The following is a 10,269-nucleotide window of genomic DNA, read 5'->3' as shown; positions in this document are numbered from 1 at the left end:
GAGAAGAGCGGAAAACGGGACCGTTCAGTCAACGTCGTCTGCTGTCAATTCTGGATAGACAGCGGGAGTTCGTGGACTTCCAGTGCCTTCCGGTTTCCACAGACGGGTCCCGGGGATGCAGTGCCTCGCCTGTTGACTCACAGACAAGGGGTAAAAGGGGCAGCGGTGCTGGCAAACAAGAGGCGCTGAACCGATCACACTGCGGTCACGCCGATGGCTATTGTTGTAGCCTCCCTTCTGTAGTGCGAAGACACATTTTCCAAAAACGCAAGGGAATGTGGAGAAAGTAGGCGGCTCGCCGGTTGAGAAAGAATAGATTATCTTCATGGGTCATGCTTGTACTGGTGGGGGCAGAAGCCAAGCAGCAGAGAGGAACTGAAAGAAGGTTGGTGTGTAGCACATGGCATGTGCCTACATTTCGAGTAGATGTGACTTTACTTGGCATTCATTTGTTCGCCCAGAATATTGGTTGAATGGAGTCGGCAAACAAGGTGAAGAGTACTTCTGCTCCTTGTAGGAGCAGAGTAGGGAGGGATGAGCGTTTGAGAATTGAGAAGAGGGGGGCGACCGAAGAGGCAGGTGAAGTAGAACTGCGTCGCTGCATGGCTTGCCGCACTCTTATGGCCACCGTTCTTGTGTTCAGGCTGCCCGGCCGCAGCAGTTCGTCAGACCTGAGTGTGTTTACGGACAACACGCAGGCATGAAACACATCCAACCCTCGTTTGCTTGATCTAACTCACGACAGCAAGCATCATTTAATAGCCATGGTATGGCCCTGGTGAAGGTGCTGCTTGCCAGTTCTGTTGTACTTCATGTGTTATAGAGACTCATCGCTCCAAGCTAGTTGCGTTTCTCCTGTCCCTGTACATAACGGCGCCGATCCCGTATGCAGCGAACTAGCTGTGCTACTTGAATATACTCTCTTCGACCGAAGGCCCCACGGGCAATTCCCCTATTTTGTTCCGTATGGAGGAACTGATGTGTTCGCCTGCTCATCAAATGACCGAGCTTGCTGTCATAGAGGGATTTTACGTGTACACAAAAACTGGAACGAGACTGATGTTCCGGTCTGTACGTCCCAAACAACGAACCAGGCGTGTAGGCATCAACGTTTCACTCTTCCAAGCGGTGTCATGACGGTCAACAGTGTCCACAACCACATGAGACGCTCCCATTGGCGATTCAAAACACAACAAACGCCAGAGGGCTTTTCCCCCGACATGAGACCGGCTGAAGACCACTGAATAGCTTCAAGATGGAACCCTGTAGACGATTAGTTGTTCTAAGCTATTGAATTTCCGGACTGTCAAGTCCAGGACTCATTCGGCCCGAACCTATCCAGTTCGCACCGGCGCTTGCTAACAAACGAGGAGAAAAAACTGGGAGGGGTCGCAACAGATATGTAAACTTGTCAACCTACAGCCCATACCCCAAATGTGGTGGATTTTATTTTGATAGGATGAAACGCGCACCCTGTCGAGTAAAGTTTGTTCTGATGCGTGGCGATTTAAGGCACTTCACAGGCGCTCCAGCAAACAGTACGCCACTTCAAGAGGCTGCAAGTGCCAGGATGCATTTTGTTTTGTACTAGATAAATCGTGCCTGCAATAAAAAGCACAGGTACATCGGGATACCCTCGACGAGTTGGTTATCCCCACAAGCCGTTATTAGCGAGACGTGAAGTAGCCTCCATACACCTGTACTATTCTAAAAGGTGGTCCATAAGCAGGCACCGGTTACGGATTCATTCCAGGAAATCACTTTGCGTTTCTTCGTTTCCCGCTTTAATCCCTTCCCCTCTACTTAGCCATCGCTACTCACTTTTAAGGTACCATCTCTCCTTTCCTTGCGAGTCTTGGTTGTCAGAAATGCATCAACAGCCGTTTTTGCCTTGAGTATGTCGTTTGGGAGTGTAACGCCATCGCTTGCGCCACTGTCGAGGGGGGGGGGCGGAGCGTTTTTAATGCTGCTCAATGATGCAGATCAACAAGCGGTAGCGCACTGTCCAGCTCTTTTTGGCTAAGAGTAGCAAAGTTGTTGGGTACGAGAAAGGAGCAGAGAAATGACAAACGTGCCACTAATAAAAACGTAATGATGTCCGTGTACACACTTTTCCAGCGCAGGAAAATCGAGACTAGGGTATCGCGCTTGCGCCGTTGTGGTCTCCACAAAACTGCATATTTGAGACACGTGGACTAGCACATCGTCTGCTGTTCCTGTTTACTGTGTCTAATTTGGTTTTCCTACTATCTGTGTTCGTAAACTCCCCTACTGATGCCGTGTTCCTTTTCTGCTTCAAGATTCGAGAAGGATTTTCCTTCCGTTGTCGGGTGCAATTCTGTGGTACACAATACGGCCGCGTGTAAGTCTCGGGACTTCCGTCGTTCAACCGTTTCCGAGCGAGTAGGGTCTTCCCCCGTGTGTCCGCGTAATTTAAGCGGGCCGGCACCCAACGAGAACACCAAGCCGTAATCCGGTGATGCTCATTTATAAAATGGCGCTGTATTGTTCCTGAAAATCGTTTACAGGATCGTCAGTCCTTCCTGCACTGTGCTTCAGTCCGTGTGTCCATTTCCTCTCGATCGCAAACGGTGCACGGGTGTCATCACGCTGCCAAAAGAATTCATCAGCGCCCCCAGGTTTGCCCTTATACATCGGGGAGGGGTTTCCTCCGATTTTTTCTTGTCTTTCCTTTCTCCCCTCTACGTCACACAGCGCTCTCTGTGTTGTCTGGTCCGAATCTCATCTTCTTCTACTTTTCGCAATGGATCACGAAGAACATGACCCACTTCCATGTTCCGAAGGTGGGACATCCCCCCCTGTGTCTCTCTCACCTCGCCGCGAGATGCAGTCGGGCTCCTCACTGTTTCAAATGAACTCACCGCTTACGACTGGTGCGGTGCCTGTTCGGCTGACGGCAGCTGCGTTGGACTCATCCCCGCCTTACCTTGGAATTCCAGGATCCAAACAAGGGTGTGCCTCTTCAGTTACAGGGGCTGCTCGTGACGCAAGTATGTGCGCGACCGATGGGGGTGACTGTGAAGTTGACAGCAGTGTGGGGGGTGCGTGTTGTTCAACTCACGGGTTTCAAGAACACAGAAGTAACCGCTTTTCCGGAGACGACTGCGATCCTTTTCTTGGATCCTCTGAAGGTGACAGGTTCGGGGAAGCTGGAGACAATCCAAAAGGCGACGAGGGGCACGGTCAAGATGTCGCTGCTGAGATCGGCCTACGTGGTACGGCCCAGTGGCCTCTCGAAGGGGAAAGGCAGGGGAAAGGGAGGAAAACGCGAGACGAAAGAACGAAAGCGGAGTTCGGAGAGTGTGACCTTTCTGCCGATAGATTCAAGCCCACACTGGTAAGCATTTCCGCTGCAGATCGCGATCGCCTTCTTCTTGATACTGGAGTGACTTTGGAAGAAGCAGAAGAGCGATGGTGGAAAGGCTTGTTCCAAGACCAAGAAAATATAATGCAGCTAGCCAAAAGTGGCGTATATACACTTGCGGACTGGATCCAAGATGCGGCAGTAGATGCAGGAGAAAAGCCATTTCTGTTTTCTGCAGAGACCAACATATCTCTCTCATACCGTCACGTAAATGAGCGGAGTAACGCGGTTGCGGTCTGGGCCCACAAAGACCGTCGAGGAGCCGGGACGTTAGAGGTGCTGTTACGAGAAGGTACCAGGAATCTTATCCCCGATGACGAAGTGATGCAGATACCTATCACCGTCCCCGGTAGAAAGCCGCGCGCCGAAGACTCCGATATAGCCGAGAAGGAAGAGACCGAGATTAAAAACCAAGCCCCGTGTGATCCAGAGAAAAGTGACGAAGATGAAGTCCGCCGACGGCGTGGAAGTGGGGTGACGGTCCCCGATCCCACAATAAACGCCGGTGATAATAGTGGTCGAAGTCTGCCGGTCGACGCAGAACAATCAGGACACGGCGTTGCGTGTGCACCTGACGGTGGACAGGCGCCACTCCGAGAAGGTGCTGTGGTTGTGTTATTTATGTCCAGAGGTATAGAGTCAATTATCATGATGCTGGGTTTGCTCAAGGCCTCCCTCGTTGTCGCGCTCATTCCTCCGCACCTGAAGGGTCACTCCCTCTTCCGGGCCCTTGCCGCAGCAAAACCAACTTGCATTTTTGTCGACGACGAAAATCTACCCACATTGCGAGAGCTATACGGACTGAAAGATCACGAAGGAGAATGTAAGACGCATGATGATGCGGAGACTTCGGGAACTGTGGGTGCCAGGAATAACAGCCGTGAGGACGGGCGCACTGGAAAATCAAGTGGAGATATGGAGGCCAAATCACTGTGGGAGAAAACATTTTTGCCGGGTGGTCCGAGGTGGGAACGAGGAGTGGTAGAGCGACCTACGGGCAAACGAGAAATCAATGAGCAAGCGTTTCCCGTGTTTGTTTACGGCAATGCAGCTCTGCCACACGATTGTCCTCCAAATACGCAGGAGCGGAACCTTCTCGAAGAAATCCGAGAAGCCGCGTGTGTCTCTGTAGGGTACTATAACTGGGATTCAGAACCCGGGAAGCTCGAGACTAATTTTCCGACAGACGAAAGGATGCTTCGTCCAGAAGCGTCTGCATCTGAGCAATCCCTTGGCACGGCCAAGGGCAAAATGCCTCCAGCCCGACGAAGGAGCGTGCGTGTGAAAGAACTTCTTCTTCCTCCTTGTTCTCCCTCTCTGGGCGTCGTCTTTAATCTCCCCCGCCGAACGTGCTCATCGTCTCCCCTTTGTTGGGCGTGTCTCGAGTCGGGCGACTGTACGTCCACTCGGCACGAAGACGCAATTGGCACTTTGCTTGCCTCAGAAAGGCAGAAGAAACAGCAAGAATCATCCGTTGTAGATGGAAATGGACCCACGCGGCCCTCTGCCTGTGCCGTTTGTGGGCACCCTGGGCAAGCAACTAACCGCCACCTTCGCCCTGCACTTTACGTCTATGTCACTGTTCCCCTTCCGCAAAACAGGAAGAGCGACAAGGACAGAGAAAGGCAGAAGGGGGAAGCGAATCAGGGCGGTGAAAAGGGTGAACATAATCCTGGACGAGAAGAGGAGCGACGACTGGTACCTGTTAAACTGAGCGATAAAACGGTTATGAGTTTTGGTGTCACGTGGGCCAGACATATGGACCTGACGGATAAAGATAGAGTATATTGCCCTCTTGGTATTCAAGAAGAAAGCGGAGGTCTAGCAATTTTCGCAGCCGTTGTACAGGCCCGCGCGAGCATCGTCCTTCCTCGTCAGTGCTCTCCTTCCGTCCCCGCTTTCTGGCAGGACATCGACACTTTCCAGTGTACCTACACCGGATACTGTCCGAGAATGTTGACGAATCTCTTTGGCGGCTTACCCGCATTGAGAGAAAAAAACGGGGACAGCTCTGTAGAGAAGCGTTTGGCGTCGGAATGTCGAAATGCGCCCACCATTCCTCCGAACCGCCGCCTCCGAGGGTGTGTAGGATATGGTATGACAAGTTACATCTGGTCACGTCTGACAAAGGAAGCCGGCAAGAATTTGAAGACTTGTGTGGAGCATTATTACCGACCTCACTGGCCTATTTCCTCTCCCCTTATCAACTCTCTCGGGAAAATGGGCCCCTGTGGGTTCATTCCCAACACTGTCCAAGGAGAACGAGGAACAGCTAGGCTTGCTCGATTCGACGAAGTGAAACAAGAAATCGTCCGGGGTCCTCACACAGGCTTGTGCCTTGATGCTGAATTGCGGAGCAGTCTTGATCAGCGGCGCGGTACGAGACATATGGAAGAACAGAAGCTGCTTCCAGTGGGTTGCTCTGGTCTTGTCTCTCTTGTCTTCAAAAGCAGTACACAACACATACGAAGCATGATTGCCGTGAGGCTGTGGCGCGTTGCTCGATGTGTGGTGAAAGCTGTGCACTGGAAAATTCATATTTTGTGGTGTGGTGTTGTTTGGACCCAGTGTCGGCTTACTAGTGACGCGTTGGTGATCGAAAAGTTTCTGAAGAAGAAATAAGCAGATATTTGTTTTACACCGAGTCAATTTTTCTTGAGTAGTTTTTGATCTGCGGTAGTTTGTTTAGATGCGATTTTTGAGGGTCGAAGGAGGTTTCCCCGTGAGGCTACTAGGCGCCTAAGAGTTTGACAGCCCAAATTTTCCTCTCCATCTTACGGCCTCTTTCTTTTCCTGTTCTGACATTTTCGTTGTCTCCTGTGCATGTGAGTCGTCATCTGTATATTTTTCCCTCTATGGTTCTTTTGCTATTGGGCTTGCTTTCTTTCGTCGTGTGTAGGCGAAGCGATTGTGAACCTCGCAGACCGACAAGATTGGTTAGGGTTCGTCAACGATGACGTCACTCGTGCGATGGTGTACAGAAATGCTTTCCGCCACAACGATGCGTGGTGCCGGTCGGGGGATCTCATGAGCGTCGACCGTCTGGGTTTCTTCTACTTTCTTGGACGCACTGGTGAGTCGGCAGTTCGAAGGAAAGGAAAGTGTTCTTGGTGTCAGTGGGAATGTGACTGCTTGGGATTATGGGCGTGGGGGGTTGCATATCGTAATTCACCCTCCACGGGATTGCAAAAAGCAGTGGAGATGGCGCGGGCGTGCGACGGCGCAAGCCTTCGCAGTATTTGCGTCTCTACGTGTAGGTGTGTGAATATCTGCCTTGAGGGCCCCACTACCATAACAGGTCCGCCTATGCTCGTATGGATGTGGAACTCGTGTATGCGTTTAGTAAGTACAGAGAACAGCAGTGACGCTTATATTCATACCGACGCACGCATACCATTCAAATGTATGTAGGCGGCCTAACTGACTAACAGGGAATGTGTGCATATATATTGTTGCATCCATATACATGTATAGGGATAGATAGATCCGTGTATATCGCGAAAGTAGGCAAGCAATGCACACGTTGTAGCTTCTGCGTGGATCTGCCTCCCGCTATATATTGACCGTATTCAATTTTTATCAGTACTTACAAAAGCCGTATTGTGACTGCCGTACCGGTACAGGTGTAGGCTCAGGTATGTGTAAATCTCCGATGGAACTTTATGCGTTCGCTATGCACCTGCCAGGGCACGCCATACTGAAGGAAATATGTGGTGCTATATGCATGCTCGCAGGCACATTGACAGACAAGGAGAAAGCAGCGCACGGCATATAAACGAGGATAAGCGGGTACATATTTCCGCAGTCGGGGAGATTTGTCCTCTGTTTCCTCTCAGCGCCGTCTTTTCCTTCTTTTCTTCGCTCTCGGAATCATTGGTGACACGACGTGCCCGACTACCTTATCTGGGACTGCAGAGGGAAGCCCCCACGGAGGCAGAAAAAGTAAAAGCAATTTAGATGCGAAAATTACACAGTTCAGGAGACCCTGAAGAAAACGGAAACAAAGAAACTGCAAGGAAGATTAGCTGTGTGAAGGAGGTACATACTGAATAATTTTTTAAGGATGCCATCCGAACCCAGCTTCTTCAACGGACCAGACGTCCTCGCGTCATTTGTGTATGGCTTCGTTGTCAGGCTTTTTCCGAGTTCGCAGCGCCGGAATTCTCTCTTAACTAGTTTATAGGTTTGCGTTGTTTCGTCTGTACCGACGTGCTACGATGTAGAGGCGAGTGGTTTTGGAGCGGACGGGCATTCATTGTGCTCCCGCCATCACATTTGCGCGTTCACGAGATAGCGGTCCCGAGCCAGTTCGTGACTGCTGACTGGTTCGAATATTCCGTTGAGTCAGAAGATGTGATACCCAGTGGAAAGAAGGGGAAAGAAGAGGTGAAGATTACAATAGGCAAGCAAGGGGAAAAAAGGAGGCCGTGATCCGTGGATAGACCTGTTGCCTGCAAGTGGTGTCGTTCTCATTTATCAGCATATTGTGCCTTTCCGTAATGCTGTATTTCTTCTACCCTGCAAACAAGGTGAGGGGATTGCCCACAGTGTATCGTTACCGTGTACGGATACTCACCAGGTTTAGCTGACGCGTTTCAGAGCGCAACAGATTCGAAAAATTTCATGCGTCGTATGCAGTAGTGATGAGTCTTCATCACACTATATGTGCACAGGATTCTCAGTATCCATGTATCGCGGCTGCCACATAAAGGAACGAAGGACTATGAAACACTCAGTCCATGTCCATGAATTTTCTTTCGTGGCTGGACCGTCTTCAACATTCGCCGGGCTGCTGTGTGTATATTCACATGTGTATGCACGCAGATCTGTCCTAGAACGTTACGTATTTTGACTCGCGACGTGGTTTGTCGCGAATTTCAAATCGTGTCGAGTTAATACGTAACCCCATATATCTATAGAGGTTACTGTCAAAAGCACCCTTCTGTTTTCTTGGCTGAACGGTGTTGCTGGATCTGGTCTGTGAGAAACAATACGCGGGCTTTTTGTTCCGGTTCGCACTCAACGAACAAGGAGAGAAACGGTTGGAATCGTCCACTTGTTTGCGCCCCTTTTCCATTTTCTTTAATATGTGGATCAGCATTGGCTATGCAATTACACTCGCCCATGCTGCTAAGCATATTGGTCCTGCCTGTGTCGTTGTGTTGGCGCGCTGGCGAGAGCAAAAACGAGTTCCATTCGGATATATATATGTATATATATATATATATATACATGTATGCGTTATGCGATTCGGTACGCAGTTCTGGCTGATGTGATCACACAACAGATGTGCCTCAGTGATTGCCATTTCCTCTCGACAGAAAAATGAGATAGGCATCCAGCTCGCGGGATGCTGTGGAGACAAGCCGCTGCGTCCCATGTTTATGAAGTGAGCGAACCCATTATGTATATACCATTTCTCATGGTACGAATGTATATCAGTTCCTCGAGAGCAGGTTCGGAGCTCTTCAGTGGCGTGTGTGTTATCCCTGGTTAGCTGGTTGTCGTTCTACATTGTGGTGGTATCCAGAACCGGCAAATGGAGGGCAGCTTCTTTTTGATTACAGCTTGAGTTAAAAAAGAACTCGCTGTATGTCAAGAAGTTCCGTGATACTGCGTGATATGTGTGTGTCGCTCGTCCTGAACTCCGGTGAAGAGTATGTCTGATAGAGAGAGAGAGGTGGCGACGCTTCCACCACATCAGTCGAAACGAATCCCACTATCGCGTGCGTCATTCAGCCGGGGCTAGTAGGTGTAAACACATTTATATCTATCTACCGGGTATGCGAAAATTTACGTCGGAAGGACTCTCTGCATGTGCCATATAGCGGTTGTCTGCTGCATTGCACGCTGTTCCAGTTTGGCGGGCTGGTAAATATGCGAGAAAGTCGCTAAACGATACAACACTCCGGAGAAAGAAACTAGTCAGCGTTGTGGACTTTTGCCCTCTCAGCGTCCTATCAATCCAGGGGCGAAAAGTGGAGAGTCCAAGAGCGAAGTTTCCCTTCCAGACAAGTGGTCACATATTGAATAGTCCATGGGACACCCGCACAAGGCATCCTGGCCGTTAGTGCAGAATCCTAAAGTCTGCTTTTCACTAGAAGCGACGGAACAGCAAAAGCCTTCGAACAATTTCAGAAGGGGCGCGTAAGGCTTTACTCAATTCTCGCAAATTTCTTTGGATTCCGTGCTCTGTGCCGTGGACTTTCTCAGCTATCCGACCAGGCTTGAAAGTGGGAAGATTTTGGACCAGTTTGGGTGATCGATTTCGATGCGAGATACCAGTGAGCAGCTGAAACCACGGAAAACGCGTTTCACATAGCTTCGTTTTCCAGACTGGACCAAGCAATTGAACTCGCCTTCTGGGCTGTTCACAGATAAAAAACAGACGTCTCAAGCGAGACTGGAGTCGACACGAGGACACGAAGCGCAGACTTGGTACGGCGCCCTCAATGGTACCGCTTTGGTGTTCCAGCGGCCTATCTGATGATAGCAATCGCACTTCTGGCAGAACCATCAGAACGACATTTTTATATTTTTGTGCCATCTGTTGGCAGTAACAGCTGAAGGACTTGTCACGTCGCTTGCGCATGTGACGATGCGGAGGGTGAGACTGGCGGGCACTACCTTGGTTCTCCATGACAGATAAAAGGCTCAAATAAGTTCATTTGCAAAGCCAGTGATTGCAAACGGATGGAAAAAACAGCACATGACGCCTTGTCACGCTCGTGACCATCAAGGAAGGGATGACCAGCACTGGATATATACAATGCATCTTTGCTGGCATGGAAGGGGGCAGCTGCCTCTTAACGGGGCCATTACGTTTGGCGTAGAGATAGAAATTCCAAGCAGCGTCGGTGACCGTGTTACTGAAGTAACCGGAT

At 50.2% G+C, this 10,269-nt stretch overlaps 1 protein-coding gene across 1 annotated transcript; it reads left to right on the top strand.

The window, feature by feature from the left end:
* Window positions 1–2,764: 2,764 nt before the first annotated feature.
* NCLIV_047820 (conserved hypothetical protein) lies at window positions 2,765–6,796 on the top strand (the record flags this gene model as incomplete). The annotated part of the gene is made up of 2 exons (XM_003884333.1): window positions 2,765–5,762; window positions 6,285–6,796. The coding sequence occupies 2 exons, from the start codon at window positions 2,765–2,767 to the stop codon at window positions 6,794–6,796; spliced, it is 3,510 nt and encodes a 1,169-aa protein (XP_003884382.1).
* Window positions 6,797–10,269: the final 3,473 nt, after the last annotated feature.

This window comes from Neospora caninum, chromosome X (assembly GCF_000208865.1).
Source record: "Neospora caninum Liverpool complete genome, chromosome X".
Classification (NCBI taxonomy): Eukaryota; Apicomplexa; class Conoidasida; order Eucoccidiorida; family Sarcocystidae; genus Neospora; species Neospora caninum.
The sequence above is the reverse complement of the archived record's forward strand: the minus strand, read 5'-3'. Positions and strand labels throughout refer to the sequence as shown.